The 23,423-nt window shown below is 36.4% G+C and overlaps 1 protein-coding gene across 1 annotated transcript; it reads right to left on the bottom strand.

Annotated features, from left to right (window-relative positions):
* Window positions 1-8,490: 8,490 nt before the first annotated feature.
* LOC117331071 (IgGFc-binding protein-like) lies at window positions 8,491-13,455 on the bottom strand. The gene is made up of 4 exons (XM_033889667.1): window positions 13,400-13,455; window positions 11,400-12,643; window positions 9,926-9,977; window positions 8,491-9,215 (listed from the first exon to the last, which is right to left on the bottom strand). The coding sequence occupies exons 1-4, from the start codon at window positions 13,449-13,451 to the stop codon at window positions 9,187-9,189; spliced, it is 1,377 nt and encodes a 458-aa protein (XP_033745558.1). The 5' UTR covers window positions 13,452-13,455; the 3' UTR covers window positions 8,491-9,186.
* Between the last annotated feature and the right edge of the window lie 9,968 nt (window positions 13,456-23,423).

The following is a 23,423-nucleotide window of genomic DNA, read 5'->3' as shown; positions in this document are numbered from 1 at the left end:
TTATAAGTTTCAATGCTTGCACTGATAGAGTTGTTGTATAGATGTATTGCTTTATAATGAGTAATATAAGCTTATATCTACTTATTTACTTTCGTATGGTTGAATGGAAATCTGCCAAGTAGATATCCGTCAAGTAGATATACATGTACATGTATAACTTACAGTGAACTTTTCTATCAATGAAAGAACATCTGTCAAGTGAGTTTCCGCCTGGTGAATACATGGACATCTGTCTAGTGAACATCCGTCAAGTAGATATATAGCTTACAGTGAACTTTTGGGAGAATTCATGAATGTCCAACCCTCGGCAAGCCCCTGGTCAGATGAATTCCTCCTTGGCTTTAGATTTATTTGTCACATCCCCAAGGCAGGAAGAGATTCTAATAATCTACATATGTGGGTTTATGCCGATGAAAAGAAACTAACTTTTGTTAACTTATTGTATAAACAGTGAAAGTGAAATGCACGTTCCTTATTATTTTGCTATGCATTTAAGAATATGTTTTGATTAACATTTTTGCGTTATATTTGTGCAATATTCTATTCAATTGATGTCAACGTGTTTGGTTTGGTTGTATATTATTTAACGTCATATCAACAGCTTTGGTCATGAAAGATGCAATGTGTATAGTGAGGGTGTGTATTGGGAGGCTGCAATATGTTCCTGTTTGTCCCTTGATGATAGCGGGAAACCGATGCCAACTTTAAAGTGCTAAGGAAACTATACGGATAGCATGGTGTGCACCAATGTTGAAGCTGGTGTTGTGTTTGTCTCTATATCTACAAAAGTCATGAAAGGTTAATATCGATTTTCATTTTTTATATAAATTAGCTCGACAATTCCTTGTTAAGGGAGTTGCTTGATTACATGTATGTAACATGCTATCAATATCTTATGTCGTAATTAAATATGTTGATTACACATTCTTGAACCACATAGGATAACTACAGATAACACCAGGGCCTTATAATCGGTTCTAATTAGTTGAAATTATTGATATGGGCTTTTAATCATTGTCCAAGACGTACAAAAAAGTATTGTTCTTGTTATTTTATCATTCAACTATATTACATAGCTCACTGCTTGATAGCTGGGTTGAACAATGACCTGATATGCACAAACGTGTATGGATCTCCTCTTAACCGACAAATCTATAAATCTTCTCTTTACAATCAAGTGCATATATCTTTTCTTTACAAACAATAGTATTGATCTTCTCTTTATACAAACAAGTATATCGATCTCCTCCTTATAAACAAGTATATAGATATCCTTCTTATAAACAAGTATATATATCTCCTCCTTATAAACAAGTGTATAGATATCCTCTTTACAAACAAGTGCACGACCTATGACGGATGGAAATCTACCCAAGACACGGACATACGTTTCTACCTAAATATGCATGATTTATTGTAGTTTATTGAGTAACATCATATATTAAACATGTTACAATCTAAAAAAGTGGGGGTCACATGTAGTAAGGGTACTATTGTGGAAGGAGCTGGGGGTATATGGAGTGAGGAAGAGTAGGTATTAAAGTCGCATTCCCCACAAATAACCTAAAATCCTAATTGCACCTATGTGTTAATGACAATCCAAGGTGCTCATTACCATTGGACTGGACACTTGACCGGGGAAAACCTAGCGACGTCAGTGTATAAAAATAACTCGCTGTTTTGTCACGGAGCCGAGAGCGAGGCTTCAACAACGTACACTACACATATGGCCGTTTGCTTGCCTTTATAATGCTTTCATTTGAACATATTAACAAAATATTCTCGTAATGATTGAATCAATATAAAGAAACATACAACTAAATACTTGATTTTAAGATATGGCAGTATGCTTACAACAAAACATTGAACAAAATTCCGATCGGTGAAGTTGACAATGTTCGAGGAATAAGCAAAAAGCTAACAGCAATCCAATAGACGTCCGGCAAAATCGGAATTCGAGCCTATTCCTTTTTCTTTTCATGCTAAGTTCCATTGAATCAATTCTTTTCCAAAGGCTATTCTTTTGGCAGAATCTCAGAGACCCACACTTTCGGCGTTCCGCCATTTGTGTTGACTAATAACCCGCCATTGCATTGTGGGACTCATTTGCATATAAACTTGGCCCGTCGGACCCAGTTATTATTTTTGGGAATTTCACGTATACAATGTACTTTCATAAATACACATTTTTCTCTAGTTTTTGATTCGCGATTATTTGTTAGGTATATCTTAAGTCTGAAAACTGTAAAGAGGTCAAAATGTTAACATTTATGCATATTTCTTTGGGATTATGGGACTTTAATTTATCCTGCAACTGACACTGCCTTTGTCAGAATGCACCTTTCATATATATTTTTGCTGTACTTGGCATTGATGATAAACATATGTATTTTAGCACGTGCATGAATTCGACGGTTTGACATTTGATCTCCTTATAACGTAAATAAACCCACTTGACACACATGTCGTAAAAAATATCATTACTGTTGAAATTTATTATATTGATTGTCATTTCCGTCAAGATTATCTTAACAAAACGAAGAAATCATAGCTTTAGCTTAAAAAGTTTTCCCGTGGATGCTTCTAGGTGTTCGTCAACTGACCAAGCTTCGCTTCAATAGCTAATAACAAATTTCATTCCACCAGGAGCGATAGAAAGGAAATAATGGTTAGGGCAAACATGTCAGGGATATTATTGAAATCTGACATGAAAGTGTTTATTTTCGATTGATTTTGAAGTATAAATAGAATACATGGTCAGTGTCTTATTGAAGGTTCATAATGATATGGATTGTGTAATGGATGATATAGCTTTTGCCGAATAATTATTGAACTGCAACACAAACCTGTTTCATTCTTCTAGGATCCTTCAGTTTTGCTATAATGTAAGAGCGAAACATGGAAGGAACGTTAGCGTGTCTTAATCCAAAGATACACATCATGTCAGAACTTTTCAAAAACAACAAAGATTATAGACATAATAACGAAATCATATTTCAAACTCAAACCGATTAAAGAGGGGCAAAATATCAACAAAAGAATAAACATCTACATGGAGACTCCTGAAAAAGTACAAGGGCTAGAATCAGGTGTCCCGGAAGAGTAAGCGTCTTCTGCTTCATTGACGACTCCCGCCATACAAATCTAGGTCAAACCGGGAATAGTCACTTTCTAAACTGAGAGTATGGGTGGTGAGAACGGAATCACAAGTTTATTGAAACACATCTAACTTCATATCGCATATAGAAATAGAATATTTCCAAATGGAATCATGATGTCGACAATAAAACAATCCCATAGTCTCATCAACCTTCCTCTCACCTGGTGAGTCAGTAGTCAGTAGTCGACATCTGTCAAGGATATCGTGATAATGGGAACAAGCCCATGAATATTGAACCTACTGGGACATGTCAAAACACCTTAGGTAGGGGATGCAGGGTATGTTGCCATCTAGAAATGGAAAATTAACAATAGGGAATTTGAAATAATCACTCTTATTATAGGAGGTTTGTTGTAAGTTGTCATTGTTGGCTACGTTGAAGAGATGTTGAGGAGTCTATAGTGTCCTTGAGTTCATGCTCTATAGGGTACATGTTTGTATATTGGATCGACATCGTTAATAAAGGTTTTGTTATCTAAATATATCGTCAATATACCAATACATCTGCAAGGTCTCGAGTACTTATTCCGATAAACTCTTCAATATAATCAGCTTCGTATGAAAACAACAAGTCAGCCGACATACGGACAATGGTTGTTACCATAGCCACCTTCGGTGTATTTTTATGAGTCCTTGTCATATGTTTTACAAAATATGCTCTTGTATAGTTCACAACAATGTACTTGTATCGCCGTTCACCTTTCTTGGAAAAGAAAGCTCTTCAGTAATTGCGACTTAGATACAATACAGCGAAAATGAATGCAACTGCATCATACAGCTGCTTCGTCCTTCTAGAACTGTTCAGTAGTGGTAGATACACCATACAGCTGTTTGGTCCTTCTAGAACATTTTCAGTGGTGGTAGGGACATCATACAGCTGTTTGGTCCTTCTAGAACATTTCCAGTGATGGTAGGGACATCATACAGCTGTTTGGTTCTTCTAGAACAATTTCAGTGGTGGTAGGGACATCATACAGCTGTTTGGTCTTTCTAGGACTCGTCAGTGGTGATAGGGACATCATACAGCTGTTTGGTCTTTCTAGGACTCGTCAGTGGTGATAGGGACATCATACTGCTGTTTTGTTCTTCTAGAACAATTTCAGTGGTGGTAGGGACATCATACAGCTGTTTGGTCTTTCTAGGACTCGTCAATGGTGGTAGGAACATCATGCTTTATTTGCCATGAAGTTTTCCTGACTACAGCCGACCGGAATATCGCGGGTCCACTCTACAGCCAATTTAATTAAAATAAAATCTTGATCTCGTTCCGCAAACTACATTCCACTACTTCAAGCTGAACAATGGCGAAAATCAAGATTTTATTTCAATGTGTTTGATTAACGACAATGGCACGTACGTCTACCTACATAATATTATCAAGAGGAATAATACAGGCAAGCTCGTTAAATTAGATGTGTGAGGTATGACTGTATGTAATGTAGATATACGACTTTTTGTACTATTTTGGACGCTTTGGGCAACCATATAAATTCAATATCAAATAGTTTTGAAGTGATTATATCTAATTTCATATCCCTGGTTCTGACTTTAAAAGTATCGTAAACGGTTAAGGAATGTTAAACCAGATTCCTTTGTTTAGATACAATGTAATGCATCTGTCCGCTGCTTTTTAAGCTTTGTGTGTGTTTATTTCACAGGTAATTATTCATTGATATTGTAAAGATTATCCCGTCAATCTGACTGCATCGCCTACAGTATTATAATTAAATGTATTGTTTTGGAAAGCGAGGGGACACCAACAGCGCGTATCTAGTATCGAATGCAGATGTTATCTATTCCTTTTTTCACGTTTTATTTTGGTCATGCTGCTTACATCAGAACCTATTTCCACACAGCATAACGAGACTCAGAAACTTTATGGAAGCCTCGTCTATTTTCAGCCTGACAAGTTCGGCTGGAAAAGATTTTTACAGTTATTGTGTAATTACATATATTTTCGGAACCCAGCGGAATGTAGAATTGGGCAAGGAATATGGGCATCCTAAATTTGTACTACTTTTGTATTATCAATGTTATCATATATTAATATACAAACGTCTTTCATACTCCTCTATACCCCGAATCATCATAGTATCATATTGGTATATTGGTCACTTTTCTATAATTTTGCATTACATCACCTGATTCAGATTAGCTAACGTTCTCCATTTTTTCAGGCATTTAACATAAATGATCGAAGGGTCCAAGCAAAATAAAACAGGTAAGCGATGCAGTTCATCAATAATTCGGCGAAACCTATGCTATCTACAAAGTTCCTATCTGTATGTATAACTTACCTGTGTACACCATTTGTTAAATCGTCTTTTTTTTTAACCAAGAACGTATTATAAATACTAATATCTTAAGAAAGGAAACCATTGCAAATATAATTAAGTCATGCATTTCTCTACACGAGTTGTCGTTCCTTGTACTCACCTGATTGCCCACCCCACCTAAAATAGTAACGAAGATTGATATATGATTAACCCACCTCACTCCATAAGACCCTCATTGTTTTAAATGTAACGAATATTTATATTTGATTACCCCACCTCACTCCATAAGACCCTCATTGTTTTAGATTGTAACTTATAATTATATATGACGCGCCTAACTAGACCCGCACTATTTCAAATAGGATTGTATGTTTAATATATGATGATCCTTACAATCCATTAAACCATGTCACACTTAAAAAGGAACGTACATCCGGCCCTGGGTAGATATTGTCATCTGTCATAGGTCGTCCACCTGTGTGTAAGGAGTACATCCTTACATTTGTTTGTAAAGAGGAGATATACACACTTGCTTGTAGAGATCTTTACACTTGTTTGTAAAGATATATTTCCACTTGCTTGTAAAGAGTCGATCTTTACACTTGTTTGTGGATATCATGTAATTCATGCTTTGTGGTTCGCACCCGTCAGTCCAGCAGAGAGCTAATAATACAGCAGAATATCAAAAACAATGACAGATTCAATAGTATATAAAAGTTTAATTAAATTACATAAATTATTACTTACATGTTACAATACATGTAATAAACATAATGAATATAATTCTAATACGAAATAATCGGATTGGTATAAAAAGTGAAAATTAATATTAATCGTTCATGATATTTGCAGGTAAGAAACAAACCCAACGCCAGCCCCCACATTGAGTGCTCACGTGGTGTCTAGTTTCCATAGTAGCACTTCTGATGTCGACATCAGTTCCGCACTATCACAAGCAGACAAACAAAAAGATATTACAATATGTCTCCAAAAACACATTCACGCACTACACATGTAGCATCTTTTACATGTGCGAGGTCGTCCTTACCATGAATTAACATCGCTGTTGGTTGGACTTTAAGCCATATACATAAAACTGAACCATAGTGTGGTACAATGATGCAGCCCCAGCCCAAAAGGTTCCCTTACTAAAGCCATAGTTGGACAAGTCATCTGTTGAAAAATTAGGTAACCCGATCAGGATAAATTGTAATTTAAATAATTATATATTGGATTTTGGATCTGTTGTGAAAAGGTACTTAATTTGAACCTAAAATATACTACATTCTGACATGGCGGGATAGACACATTACATGACCTTGTCATTAGTAAATTGACTCTGTTTGAAGGATAATTTGATTATTATCTAACTCTGAACACCCTTAATAATTACAGTTGTTGTCAACAATAACCATGCTTCTATATATTCATATTGATAAATAATAAAGTATTTAGTAATAGATTAATTGATTTTCTGGAAAATGACATTTCATTTTTCCATCTATTTCCAGTGCCAAAATACGGCTGTCATTTAAATCTTTGATAGTATTGTTTGTTGAAACAACTTACGTTTTGAAGCGGAAAGTGCATGATTTCCGTTGGGAGCTTTGAACAAGATGTAGTGGGCTAATACTTTATCGCAAATATTCCTAATTTTACACTAATGAATTGATAAAAAACAGTCCACTAATGAGTTGACCTTGATCGTGCCATTGTTCTGATGCAAATGGCCTTTCATTTAACAGTTAATATCCCTGTTTGTTTTATAGTCCTATCGGTGTCTTTTGTTTTATATACCCGGAGAGGATATTTACACACTGCTCACTAATGATAAACAAGCAATAAAATAACACAACAAAAACTTGTGTATGTACAGTACATGTACTTCGTAATCCTCGTAAAGGAGAAGGAAATGATCGGGAGTGGTCTCTCTGATGTCATCTGTTAGGAAGACATTAAAGAACCCAAGAATAAGGCCCCCGGTATCACACTGTATCCATTGTACTGTAAATGGATCTTTGTCTTGGCTTTCTTCTTGTCTCCATTCTTCACTTTCTTTCTCTCTTTGTTTATTACTGTTGTCACCTGTCCTCATAAGACTCCGGCTATTGGTGTCTCCTTGACATCCGTCCTCATATGATCTCAGCTGTTGGTGTCTCCTTGATATCCGTCCTCATATGTTCTCGGCTGTTGGTGTCTCCTTGACATCCGTCCTCATATGATCTCGGCTATTGGCGTCTACATGACATCCGTCCTCATATGTTCTCGGCTGTTGGTGTCTCCTTGACATCCGTCCTTATAAGAGCTCGGCTGTTGGTGTCTCCTTGACCCCATTCTCATATGATTCTGGCTGTTGTCTCCCTGACACCCATTCTCATATGATCCTATCCGTTGTTGTCTCCTTGACATCCGTCCTCATGACTCTGGCTATTGGTGTGTCCTTGACATCCGTCCTCATGTGACCCGGACTGTTTAGTCCTTCTAATTGATCACAGGAGTAGAAATCCTTTCGTACTGAATTGCCATTACACAATTCAATTTGGGCCCTGATTGTTTACTTTTAAATAAAGTCATTACAGATAAGTTTCTGCCCAATGTGTCTATACAAATCATACAAGGGGCCAGAGAAAAATGTTTTTTTTTTTATAGGTAGGTGACCCTTATGAACAGGTTAATTAACAATGAATCGTGTTGCATTGCGAAGCAGAAAAAATGTCTTTATTATAGACACATGATATAGACCATTTTAATTTCAGATTATCGGAAAATGGAACATTGACCTGGGGTACAAACTCATTCTGTAATTCATTATGACAAAAATCGCATACTAAGTTACAAATTAATGTGGCAAACAATAAGGGAAAAACTCCGAAAAACTTTAATGTATCTGACGCCGCGCCGCCGCCGTCGAAATATGATGACGGTTTAGGGGGTAATATCGCAAATATTTACAACATATGCCGACCGTACATGTATTTGTTAATTGACAGTGTTATTATTTTTCTAAAAAAAAGGGGGAAAAAAGTGCAAAAATGATGAGAAAATCGTTTTCTTTCTTTCTTGCAAAGATTTGGGACATTCTAAATAGCATATAATTTTCTGCTTCCATTATGGTCTTTATAAAGCTACAATGAAAGTTTATATACACAATTATAAAAGTCTATTGTGAAATCATTTCTCTTATTGGAATTCCATTTGGACACAGTCCCACACTATCATTGTTCATTTATCAAAAATATGACATTGATAATTTTATATTTTAAATGATTTGGTGAATGGAATCCCCGAACAAGGAACAGGTATGCACAGATCTTAACATTTCAAATACATTAGGATATTTCAAAAGAAAATATGAAACAAAATTGCAGTCACAATAACATTGTATAGTAAAGTCAATATTTCAATCATCCTCTCTTCTGCAATAGAGTTGCTAGGTCCATTGCCACTATGCTTCCAATGACTACACAAAGGACTGTGATACCTAAAGCACCTATTCCCGCCGACGATGGCCTTTCATCCCAGACACTGGTGAGAGTACGATGGTAATTTGAGGTGGTCTTCCTAGGAACTGTAAGAGTACCCTTGAGTTTGTTAATAATCTCCAACACCTCAGCAGATGGGAGACCAGAATTTGAAAATGATATCGTTCTACAACAGGAACAGTTTAGTGTAGGTAAATCTAATTCCCTTTGACTGGAGGTGATGACACTGGTGACGGAGGCATTGGTACTAGTACTCAAAGGTGTAGATTCAGGGTCTTTCCGTCGAAATAGATGTTTCTGAAATTTCACAAAAAAAAACAACAAAAAAACCATTAAATTTTTACTCCCCATTAGTCCATGGCATCACATGATTAGTACGATATCACTGTATACAAGCGTTCTTGAAAACCATTGTGATAGTTGCGACCGGGGAGTCACATTCGAATAGATAGTTTAAATATTGAAACGTTTTTTTGTTTTGTTTTTCTAAAAAGAAATTAATGTTCCACTGCAGTTTAAAGATGACAGTGTAAGTTAAAAAGCTTCCAAATGAGATTAAAAATATATATTCAAAGTTTCAGTTTTCAGAAATCGTTAATGAGATATTGATCATAGTTAAGAAAGTGTGGACATTTTAGCTTGTACTCTGTTTGCGAGTCCGGACCTATATGAAGGAGTTCTCAAACCAATATTACTCGTTCAATATATGGGCAAAGGGACACTTAACGTCCCTTAGAACGATTTTTGAATACTGAAACTTTGTTTATCGTTTTACAATCTCAACTGAAAGCTTTTGAACTTGCACTACATGTGTATTTTATCATTTCAGAGGACACATGAGTAAAAACGCGGAGAAAATAAAAGAATGTACATATTAATAATATAATTTACATAATAGTAGTTTGTCTTTGAAATACACCAAACATGCGTAAAATTATATGTGTAATTTACAAAATTACTATAGGAGTTTGTATGTTGACTCGTTGAGAAGAGAAAATAAACATTACCATAAACACTCTGTGTTGATGAACTATCAGTAATGGCTGTGGGCGAGTATAACTGGAAAAGGAAGGAAAACAGTGACATGGTATGCTACTGTAAATAACATCTCAACATACAATACACATATCCAGTGTTATTTAATAGTATATTAATTTTATATAGAGATACACCTTGATAAATGGGACGAGAATTTTTGTTTCTGCGCCGACATCCTTTATGAAATAGGACGTAACATATTCTCTATAGAGGCACGGCCTGATGAACAGAACGCCAAACATTTCCTACGCCAAGATACCCCAAGGGGCATATCTAGAACTATATTAAAAAATAGACAGAATTATTTATATTTTAAGACTTTTTTTTTTATTAAATATAAGACTATCCATAGGTATTTATTTATTCATCTATTCTCGTATATAAGACTAGATATGCCCCTGTTGGCAGTACTCCTAGTAAACAGAACGCTACACATTTGCTATGTCGAGATATTCTCTGCTAAACATGGCGTTCTTCCGCCAAAATATCCCCTCGTAAAAAGGCGTGGCACATTTTTACGTCCACCACTGGTAAACATCACGTGAAACATTTCTCACGCCGAGATATCCCCTGCTAAGCAGGAAGGGACACGTTTCCAACATGAAGAAATACGATATTTTCTGCTTAATTGGAGGCGAAACATGTCAACGCCGATATTTCTCCTAATAAACATGACACAACTCCCACGACAGGACATACCCTAGTAAACATGCCATGGAATCTTTTCCAAGATACCACTTGGTGAAAGGGACTTGACACATTCCCTACGCCTATATATCCCCTGGTTAACAAGACGTGACGGTTAATTTCACACGAGGCATTCCCTATATAGAGACATCCTCGGTCGTCACTAATTAACATTTTATCAACAGCTGCAAGCGCTTAAATGAATATATGGAGATAGTATAAATTTTGTACATTCAATGTTTGTGCTATGTTGCAAATGAATATTTATATTTTGATCTTGATATATACATCACGTATGTACTTCAATGACGAAAACATTATTTTTGGTAGGATTCCTGTAAAATGGTGGAATACACAATTTATTTCAACTACCACCATTGTGAAATACATGTATAAGCAATATTTATCTCTACATTTGAAGTACTGTGAAATACAATATCCGCACTCAAACGATTAGGCCGGCGGAGACACGACGTCAACAATCCAAAAATGCTCTAAATTAAAATTGGCATATGTTTTAAGCTCTTCATCTCAGTAAAAGTGTAATAATACTTTGTCAAATAAAATTCGATGTTCTCTCCCGTTTAACTAAATATAACCGATATCGTCATGACTCCATGAATAATGGAGATATGATGATTTCCCAACATCGTGTTGACAATGAACAAAAATGCATAAGTGGCAGTTAAGGCATTAGCTAAATACTAATCAAATATAATTTGTATATACATAGCTCATAATGTGTAATAGTTTTACCTGTGGTCCGTTTAAAGTTACATTTCCTAACCCGATTGTTAACGCAATCATAGCAAAATCCCGCTCACATACCACGTGACCTCCGAATGGTGACGTATGAGTTATTTCAAGAACACCAGATTTCATATTCTTTAACCATGCTGTCGAGTAAACCGAGTGTTCTATTTCGTTCCAGTCGGTAAATGAGTCCGTAAATCGGGTTAAATCAAATGTACTGGTGTGAATTGTCTCCATAACGACAGCAACGGCACATTCTCTGAATCCTGGAGGAATGTAAACGAAATATTCACTGGCGTAATGATGAATGGGTGTAGGAAAAAACATCGCTGGATCACCGTGGTAAATGCCAACAGGAAAATGAGCAACAAGTACTGGTTCATCTGATATGATATGAACTCGTTCACACGTCATACGATAAAAGAATATTTGAAATCCTGGAATACTGCGGTTCAGAACAGGTCCACATCCAAATATTGAAATGTTAGCGCCACTTCCGGCTGCAACAAATCTGACTTCATCACGTAGATAATCCGTTAAATTTCGACGAACCAGAATGAACTGGTTTCCCCATGCTTCTACCGGAGGAACCATATCCGCTAGGTGTTCCCTTGTTGTGCTAGTTTGTACCCCAGTGAAAGCACTACCAGATAAAACGGAAAACTGATTTCCATTTGTGGACAAAATGTTTACTCCACTAAGATCAAACGTTGACTGGATTTGGAAAGTCTGCGACTCGCGTAATGTAATATCCATGACGTCACCAGGGCCGTACTCTGTTCCATCAAACAGAACAGAACCAGACAAATATTCAGGAAAGAGCATTTCAATACTTGTGTTGTCTTCTCCAGCAATGATCGCGAACTGGCAAATATCATCCTCCTCACAATGTGTTAGAGTAACATATTCACTGCCATGCTGTGTTGCATTTCTAGCATAGAACATTGCAGCACTTTTATCGGCTGACGAAAGTCCTATAATAATAATCTCGCTTATATTTGACTGGATGAGAATGCCTTTGTCAGTTTTCCCCGTTTCAGTCATTTCGAACTCCATATTGTTTAATTCGATGACAGTGACGTTTTTCGGTTCCACCAGTTCAAACCTCGTTGCAAATGTCCCCACGCCTGGAGCAGATATATTCACAGATGCACAAGTGTCTAATGGATTCAAGACGTTTACATACAGCGTCACATATCTAACGTCGTTCTTTGAGAAAGCTATTGTTGTTTTGCCCGTTGAAACAACTGCAGAATAAAAAATATAAAATTGCATCAAATTGCTATATAATATATAGAGGATATCTAACAGTGTCTACAGTAATACCAAACAGCAGCAGCACGAGTGAAAAATATCAAAATATTAGCCACACGAGTGAAATATATTTGGTATTACTGAAGACACTGTTATATATTCTGTTTAATACATTTTTTATCACCAAAAACTTACCCCGTATGCTAACTAGGCCTACAGCGGAAGTTTGCATACAAAAAAAGTAGTTCCCCCTGTCCAGGTGCTGACATATATGTCGGGCTTTCTAATTGTTCAATTATTTTGGTATTTTCTAATCATTAATTTGATTGGTCAAAACAGCAAAAGTGATATTTTCACTAGTGAAAAATATAGAAAAATATCACTTTTATAGAATGAATAATTTTTTGATATTTCACTGGTTAAAATGTTATAAAATATATAATATGGTTTTGAATATCCAGTAGGTACTATGATTATCTGGATTTGTATCTGCGTTTTATTTATTTTAAACTCTAATGATACATCTCGATCATCACTAAACGAGCTATAGACGTACTGTCGCTATTTTTAACATCCACAAGTTTAAAGGCATTTTCTACCAATGCACAATTTTCAAAGATGTTTAAATATTTATGCTGAAGGGTAAACTAGTGCAGTGTCCAACTGACGATGGAACAATCGTAAACAGTAGCATATTATATCAAATGTAATATTGCCCCTAAACCAGAAGAAAGTATTCCTGTACTCACCGTAAGTCATACAACCACACAAGAAAATCACTGCACCGAGCGTTACTCCCATGGCAGCTTTAGTCTCTGTTTAATAAAATCAACAAAACAATTAAACATACAAAAGGTCAAACATATACAAACATATACAAAATTAAACATAACATACAAATCTATACAAAAAAATGGAACATTTACATACACATGTATATACAAAATTAAACATAAATAAATAAATACAAAAAGACATACAGATATTCACAAAACAATCAAGCATAAACAAACATAATATACAAAATATTTTCAATTTCAGACGCTAACCTCGATTTTTACTTACATTACAACGTAACCAGCTGTGACAACATACAACTTAGTTTTATTACAAATGTACTTATTTCATCCCTGCCTCCCTACCTACAGTGTTTACATATCCAAGTTGATTCGATAGTCAATGACTGGTTCCCATTATCACGATGTCCGTAACCTACTACTGGCGAAATATAAGGAAGAATAAGCTAGGTGTTCCGGGAGAGTAAGCGTCTTCTGCTTCACCGGTAACAGTCACCATTCAAATCATTGTTAAATACGAATTACTAAGTAACTCACATTCTCAAAATGAGGACTAGTGTCGTTATAACGGAAAGAAATAGGGATATCAATATCGAGACTTTGTGTTGTTAATTTCTCGGTAAGTAATTGACATAATTATGTCACGGAAATCTAATTAATAGGAACAAGTCAATCATGAAATTGTATATCAACACACAATGAATGATAACATCATTCAATAAAGGTGGAGTTTCCTGCAATGTTTATTTCCCATTGGGTCGCCGTAAAGATTGTTTACACTTAGAGACCACATAGCTTTGTGTCATCAAAGTTATTTCCCTTGGCTATACATAACCAAAATTAACCAATTATGCACTTGCCTAATTAACTAATTATATAACTAATTGAACCAATGACGCAAATTGTCACAAAACAGATAAAAAAGTTGTTCATTATAATTGGAAATTTTGAACCGTAAACTAGATTCCAAAATATTAAAACAGTAAGTATACCGCTGATAAATTTACTTGTTAAGCATTTTGTGAAAAAAAGGTATTTTTTGTGAACAAATGACATGTTGAATGTCTTCCATATTCAGTCTATGCAAAATCATTTAGCGTATAGAGAGTATTATCTCTTACCCGAATTCTGTCCAAAGAACAAAACTTTACCATTTGTGCAAAGTGTTAATTTTGGGCTTTGATGTGTGTTTCCCCAATGACTTGTTGAACAATAGTGGACATAACAGACCACCCTGTAACACTCCAAACCTTAATGCACATATCCACCTTTCCTAATATATAACAACCAATAGTTGGCATTCAAGTAATGCCGACATGTGTAGGTCACGTCCTTAAATGACCATCGCTGTTAATTATAATTAGGACGTTATATAAGATAGATCACATAACCGATAGTAACTAAACAAATCTTGCAACAATATATCTCATATACCCCAATCTCATTGTTCTTTTGGCATTACTTTTTACATTGTCTTCAAGAAAATAGCTTATATGTCCATGCTTTGAAAAAATATATCGAAGCGCTTCTATCCTATTTATAAAATCGCAGAGACTTTAAATACCTAATATGGTACCGTTCTCACAATGAGAGATAGGTGTGTATATGCGGGTTGTGAAGGTGTCTTTAGGAGAGACATTAGAACCAAAACACCTGCTAGAAACATAAGGCTTTCTCAGCACAATTGGTTACTTTGTGGTTTAAAAGTAGATTACCATACCTTACGTGATGATCAAGAGATTGACATGTGTGCGAAGAGTTTCAAGAATTATAAGAAACGAAAGCCGCAACCTGAAGATCAGAACGTTGGTGCTGATGGTGATTAGTGACAGAACATCCCATTATTATCCATAGAAGATCTAAGCTATGGCCAGTCTATCCACGCCAAATGCACACTATGTATGAAGACTTTCAATTAAAACTCGTTTTCGCCTAAGCACGCAAAACACCAACTCTATCTTGATCCTCGCGTAGTTGTTCACATCAACTTATAGGGAAATATCTAAACGCTATCGTTGAAATTCGCACTGATGAAAGAGAAATATTGCCTTCTCGACTACCTTCCAGATCAAAGGAAACCATCAATGATCTTTTGAAGATATCACACGTTTCTCCTCTCTGGATGATGCAGCTTGTAAATCCTTGACCGGCTGAACAAGAACACAGTTTCTAGAAAATATTTTCCAATGTTCTTCCTCTACTGGCACCGGTATTTACACTCTAAACAACAAGGATGTATTGCTGTTGTTCTGGATAAAAGTGAAGACTGACATATCCTGGAAACAGTGTTCAACTCTTTTTAACATGTCATTTTCCAGTTTATTGAAAACAGTTCATTCCACAGTAAAAGCATTATACATTGTTCCTTGGACGTGAACATCTTAGAAGAGAAATCATTCTGGAGCACATCACAGTGTTCTCCGAAGCATTTTTTAAGCGGTCACTTTCATACTTGACGGTACACATATCTTTATTCCTGAGTTCTCACCACAAGCTCCAAAGATCAGATCTCCTACTGTGGCCAGAAGAAGCGCAACCATTTGAAGTTCATGAGTATAGCCCTGCCTAATGGTTACATTCTGCACACATTAGGATCTTTTCCTGGAAGCCATCATGGATAGTCTCTCCTGGCTAGAGAAAGCTGACAATGTTGTTGATCGAGGGTTTAGGGATGTTTTGCCAGATTTCGAATCACGTGGTTTGACAACAAAATTAAGATGCCGTCTTATCTTAAACCTGGGCAGACTAAAAATGACGACTCACAAGCTAACCTTGATAGATCCAGATGGGTGTTGGAGTCATATCACGGACGATTCAAGCAATGGCTGTTTTTTCAAAACACAACATGCCTCAAATTATTTCATTGGTGCCTTTGAGGCACTCGATCCTTAGGATAGTAACAGCCCGTCTCAATAGAATCCAAGGACTCATGTATGTTAGAACACAAGAGCAAGACGGAAATGATAGGGTGCTGACTGACAAAATGAAAGCGTCTTAGTGTTTAAAACACCCTAGCTAAGCATGTGAAAGACGAGCCGGATCTTACCAGAAGGGCCAAGTCATTTTTTGTCAAAACAGTGCGACTGAGGATAATTGTGACTTTCAAAGCTTGCCACACAGAATACCTTCGGCACATACCAAATATCATTGGTAGCTGGCTACATCAGTGAGCACCACAGTGATGGTGGTGACTACGTGATTCTGATCTATCGGCACGCATTGTACTCATTGCACGATATCGGATCCATTCGAGGCATATGAGCAGTACAAACTACAAGATCCATCATTCCCATTAAAGATTAGCATTGCTAGAGCCCTATATATACTATTTAGGATTCTACATGCATTTGGAAACCAGTAAGCATTTGCATCCAAAAGTCAAAAGGTTTGAGACAAACCTCAAGTTATGTAGATTTCTCTACCAAACCGTCATCTTCCAGATATTAGGTATGGTCGACATGGACAATTAGAACTACGATGTAGACCGACACTGACATGGGCAATAATATTCTAGGACGAGGAAGCCATATAGGATTCCAGATTAGGTGGTTTAATGTTTAAACCAACATGAATATTATCATGTAGCGTTCTCATCAGAAAATTGATTCAGCAGTTGTAAGAACATTTTATATTTGTGGTTATAAGGGAACATGGCGGCTATTTTGAAAATGAAAATTTCACTTTAGTTGGTTATTAGTGAAGGTGTCAGTCCTGTGTACTAATGAAACACAGTATAAATATATTTTTTAGTTCACTTTACAATACATGTATTTCAATGCAAAACAGGTTTTCCTCTATGGTCGTTTTTATTTTTTTATTTTTCAAATTACATAACAATATTGTCGATGAACTTTCATTACTTTGCACAAAACTCCTAATGACTATTTTTAGTCAATTTATTTTATATTGTTTGGAGATGTATTTAGCACTTAATTACGAATGGACTGCAATAGGAACTTGTATCCTGACCTCCAGAAAATGTTTGCTAAATGTATAAAAGAGCACGTTCTCACTAAAATTCCATCCCATTTTTATCTCCTGTTCTTAATGTACTCAAAGTAGTTACTTCTGGCTTTGCATATGTGATATCTAACATGTTATTATCATCATGTTTATGCTTAGTTTTCTCAAAAAATGAAGAACTAATATGTTTTCTTTTTCATTTTTAGCACAAAAAGGGTGCTATATTGTTGCGTATGTACATGTTTGGACTTAAATGTCTATTTGTAAACGGAGGACTATGGAGGCTTCCAATAGCACATACAAGTCTTTGCATCCAAAAGTCAAAAGGTTTCAGACAACCTCGAGTAATGTAGATTTCGCTACCAACCGCCATCTTCCAGGTATTAGATATGGTCGACATGGACAATTAGAACTACGATGTAGACCGACACTGACATGGCCAATCGTATTCTAGGACGAGGAAGCCATATTGGATTCCAGATGAAGCGTTCTCGTCATAAAATTGATTCAGCAGTTGTAAGAACATTTAATATTTGTGGTTATAAGGGAACATGGCGGCCATTTTGAAAATGAAAATTTCACTTTAGTTGGTTATTGGTGAAGGTGTCAGTCCTGTGTACTAATGAAACCAAGTATAAATATATTTTTTAATTCACTTTACAATACACGTCAACCACTCTACTACTCACCAACTAATCGAATTATATCACAACATACTTCTTGCCCTGGAGAATCATGAATATACTGCTATTGTTTTTTGTGACTTTTCTAAAGCTTTCGACAGAGTTTGGCATAAGGGTCTCTTAATAAAACTAGAAAAATATGGGATAAAAGACAAACTTCTGGATTGGATAAAAAATTACTTAACAAACAGGCGTCAATCAGTTGTACTGCAAAATTCTATTTCTTCACAATTATCCATAAAAGCTGGAGTTCCTCAGGGATCAGTATTAGGGCCACTTCTCTTCCTGGTTTATATTAATGATATCTCCAACACACTACTTTCTGTTACAAGACTATTTGCCGACGACACCGCACTAACACACTCTTCCAAAAATTTACTCGATGTTGAACAGGTAATAAACTTTGACATGGAACAAATGAATCTCTGGTCGAAAAAATGGTTAATGACTTTCAATCCCACTAAAACGGAAATAACCCTAAATTTCTTTTCGATAACACGCCGATCCCTATTGTAACCAGTCACAAACGTCTAGGTGTAGTCCTTAACAGTGGCGGTACATGGAATACCCATATCGAAGACAATATAAACAGAACCATAAAATACATAGCAACTTTACGAAAATTAAAATACATTTTAAAAAGGAAAAATTTAGAAAAAATATACCTTGTTTTTATTAGACCACTTTTTGAGTATGCCTCTGAAGTATGGGACAACTGTAATGCCACTTTAACTAACAAACTTGAGAATATGCAGTTCGAAGCTGGTCGAATCATAACCGGTTTACCTATCTTTACTAAGAAAGAGTTTATATATAGTGAACTAGGGTGGCAGTCATTAGCTGATAGACGGAAAAATAGAAAATTGTGTATGTTTTATAATATTCGTAATGATAACTCTCCTTCTTTCCTAAAGTCCCTACTCCCACACACAGTGTCTAACTATACTAACTACAACCTAAGAAACAGAGATGACTATCAAAATCCTTACTATAGACTGCAAATTACAAAATCATCTTTTATCCCAAACACAACTAATTCTTGGAACAACCTACCAACTGAAGCAAAATCATCGCAATCCATCAGACAATTTAAGACCTTTCTAACTCACCAAGATACTAATCCACCACAAATTCAACAATTCCTTGAATATGGTTCAAGAAAAGCCAATATTTTACATTGTCAATTACGTAATCGCTGTAGTCCTTTAAAGCACGACCTTCATAAAGCCCATCTTTCAGAAAACGCTATCTGTGACTGTGGACACTATTGCGAAAATTCTTCCCACTTCTTCCTACACTGTAAAAACCATGAACAGTCCCGTAACAAAATGATTGATTCCTTGAACTGGTATAACAGAATCACCGTAGAACATCTTTTGTCTGGGGACCCAAATCTAGACACTAACCATAATATTCTTATCTGTAGGTCTGTACAAACGTTTATTCTAGATTCCAAAAGATTCAACATATAGTATCTACTTGCTTGTTTCTACTAATAAGATATCTACCATTTGTATCAAAAGCCGGGTTGTTAGTGCTACTCTTATGTTTCTTCCTTTCTTTTTTCTCCTTACTGTTTTCTCTCCTCTATGCTATATGTGTTTCATACTGTTCAGAAATGTATTTAGCATCTAATTACGAATGAACTGCAAAAGGAAGTTGTATTTTTGACCTTCAGAAAATGTTTGCTAAATGAAAAAAAGAGCACGTTCTCACTGAAAATCCGTCACAGTTTTATCTCCTGTTCTTAATGTACATATGTACTCAAAGTAGTTACTTCTGGCTTTGCATATGTTATATCTAAAATGTTATCATCAGCATGTTTATAAGCTTAGTTTTCTAAAAAAAATGAAGAATTAATATGTTTTTCTTTTTCATTTTTGGCACAAAAAGGGTGCTATATTGTTGCGTATGTAAATGTTTGGACTTGAATGTCTACTTGTAATCGGAGGACTATATGGATGCTTCCAATAGCACATAACAAGCTATGGTATTTGCTTCTAAGGCAATTTTGAAACCTCACCTTTCTTTATGAGTAAACAATACATGATATGGGTCACATTTTGAATACAACCTATTTTTTTTTTTTACAAAAACTTCCAATACAAATTATGATTTTAATACAAGTATTTTTTTGATAATATGTCTTCTTTAATTGGGATATATACATGTATATTTACCTTTTGTATGATTTTTCGATGCAACTGCTGATAGAGTAAAAATCAGAAGAAATTAATATGTTTACTTACATGGCTCTGTGACAAGTGTTTCGGTAGACGGATATCATTCCTTTGTGGTAGTGACTTCTCTTTGCGACTTATCTCTCTTACCATTTGTTTTGTTCCCTGTGTAATTAAATATATATAGGAGCTTAAAACATAAAAATCAATAAACTCAGCTTTATTACATTTCCCATAGCGGTACTGTGTGTATAATTATTAATGTAGATTCCCATGGTTATAGTTAAAACATAAACAATACAGGTATATGTATATTCTACCTAATGTAAGTACGCGCTTGTCACGATATACAAATGTATATATATATACATGTCGTATTTTAGTTCACGTGAAAATCCAATTAACAGTGTTGTTGTTGTAAGATGCGAATAAGGGTATCCCCTCTCCACATTTAGACTGCCCTATGGTAGGGCGTAAGAGCCTACTCCTGCTAAGCTCCCAACATTTTTGGGAAACGGGCAACTGGTTCGCCCATTGATAGTATTGTGTGACCGGGTGTTCTGATAGGTGTTCTCGGCAGTGTGCCATCTCTTATATAAGGCAGTGGAGGTCGTCCTTAATTAAATGACCATAGATGTTGATAGGATGGTAGATAATACAAATCCCGAACCAAAGTCTCTACATTTAGAGGATCTTGAGTGGCTATCTCCGATATTGTCTGTTCGACTAATAAGGCGGGAAAGGTGCGACGTCCGCTTTTTAATTCTGAGGAGGAGGTAATGGTGTATTCAGTTTTTTCAAGATATCACTACTTTCTAATACCCTAAAATACATCCAACACTTAAAAAAAAATTCAGTCAGACTGTGCACCACTGCTTCTTATACAGTCGGGCAAAGACATCGTCTATATATATATACATTATTTGATTAACATAAGGGGCCGCGGTGGCCGAGTGGTTAATGTGTCCCGACACTTTATCATTAGCTCTCCACCTCTGGGTTGTGAGTTCGAAACCCAAGCGGGGCAGTTGCCAGGTACTGACCGTAGGCCGGTGGTTTTTCTCCGGATACTCCGACTTTCCTCCACCTCCAAAACCTGGCAAAACTCCTGGCTGTTAAAAGGACGTTGCACAAAATAAACCAAACCATTGATTAACACACGCGAAAAGCATGATGAGTGTGAAAGTTAGTGTTGTACTCTGCTGAACAACAATGGACAATTGTATTAGAGAAAATCTCACCCCAAACCCATATCTCGATCGACATTGGAAAGGCATAAAATAGAACGATCACTTTATGATTATGGCAAAACCTGAAAGGAAGCATGTACATTACGAACGCCACAAAAATTAGAAGAATAATTAGTTCTATATAGCATTTGTGTTCTTGAAACGCATCCTCGCGATCCTGTCTTCATCCATTTCCCTGTGTTATATGATACTTCTTAAAGCGATTTGGGATCTTAGACGTTGCTTGTTCGGCATAGCCGTATAATTTTCTTTTGACCCCGGATATGACGCGAAAGGTGGCGTTACTGGTCAAGCTGAGGTATGTGATTGGTCAATGTAGCGGTAAATGCAAAATGCAGATATACAGTTAAAGACGAAACAAAATTAAGATTGAATGCAAGCTGAATAAGTGGATGTATCTATTCAAATGACACATTAATAAAATCATGTTCCTGATTCAAATGCAGTCTTATTATCACCAAAAATGATTCAAACTGATATATTTTTCTTATCCGTGCTGAGACTGCGCATTTATTAATTAGTTCGTTAATTTATTAGACCAGTAGTTTTACATTATAACCACCAGTATTAAAACTATATGCTGATTATCTTTTTTAAAGATATGTCTTGTATGAGATTGATTTAGGTTTACACAACTTGTTTCGTACGTATTATCCTCTAAATGACATTGTGTCTCGGTCTGCTTAATTTCTGCTTGGTCGAATGCACTTCTTGGTCGACTACACTATTTGGTCGACTGAGCTACGGCACGGCTTTGGTCGACTGAGCTACGGCGCGCACGGCTTTGGTCGACTGAGCTACGGCGCGCACGGCTTTGGTCGACTGAGCTACGGCACGGCTTTGGTCGACTGAGCTACAGCACGCACTAGCGGATCCCCCCCCCCCCCCCCCCCCCCCCCACCCCTGCTTATCGAAAAATCTGATCCCCGAAAGATTGCAAAATTTGCTATAATAATTTCATTTTCAGAAATTTTGGCCCCCAGACCCCTCGCCAAAAAAAATTCGGCTCGCATTACCACTAAATTACTGGACCCCCTCCCCCCTTTATCAAATTCCTGGATCCGTGCGGCTTTGGTCGACTGCACTGCTTGGTCGACTACACTGCTTTGGTCGACTGAACTACGGCATGACTTTGGTCGACTGAACTACGGCACGGCTTTGGTCGACTGCACTACTTGGTCGACTGCACTGCTTTGGTCGACTGAACTACTGCATGACTTTGGTCGACTGCACTACTTGGTCGACTGCACTATACTTGGTCGACTGGACTGCTCAAGTTAGCCGACTGCACTTCTTGGTCAACTGCACTATTCCGTCGACTGCACTGCTTGCAGATAATTTTCTTCATGTTCTGGCCTGGGTTTCATCAGAGACATATATAGAATATGCAACTTTCTTAACTTCAGGAAATTCCGTAACTTGAGGGATGGGGGTGGGGGGGTGGGGGGGGGGGGGGGGGGGGGGGGGGGGGGGGGGGGGGGGGGGGGGGGTTCATAATCTACAGTCTATATGTATTTTGATTTAGACCTTTATTTTAGATGCACATAGTTTCTGCGTTTCCTTCCTTATTAACGGTGAGTGGGCAGGTAATTTTTTTTTTTTTTTTTTTTATATTTATTTTATTTTTAAGACATTATCAGTACATAAATATATAAAAGTCACACACACAAACGCACATCGATTCCAGTATGACTGGTTTGTTATCCACATATATTCTTAATATCATCTTCAATGTCATCATTACTTATATTTTTCATCATCATAGTCTCATCATCCTACTTAAACATTAAAATCATCATCGTAATACTAATCATCATCATACTAATCGTCATCTTCACCATACTCATCCCCATCATCATCATCATAATCATCCTCAAAGGCATCTTCATCATAATTTCAT

The sequence above is a fragment of the Pecten maximus genome, chromosome 7 (assembly GCF_902652985.1).
Source record: "Pecten maximus chromosome 7, xPecMax1.1, whole genome shotgun sequence".
Taxonomy (NCBI): Eukaryota; Metazoa; Mollusca; class Bivalvia; order Pectinida; family Pectinidae; genus Pecten; species Pecten maximus.
Note: the sequence above shows the minus strand (reverse complement) of the source record. Positions and strands in the feature narration are given on the sequence as shown.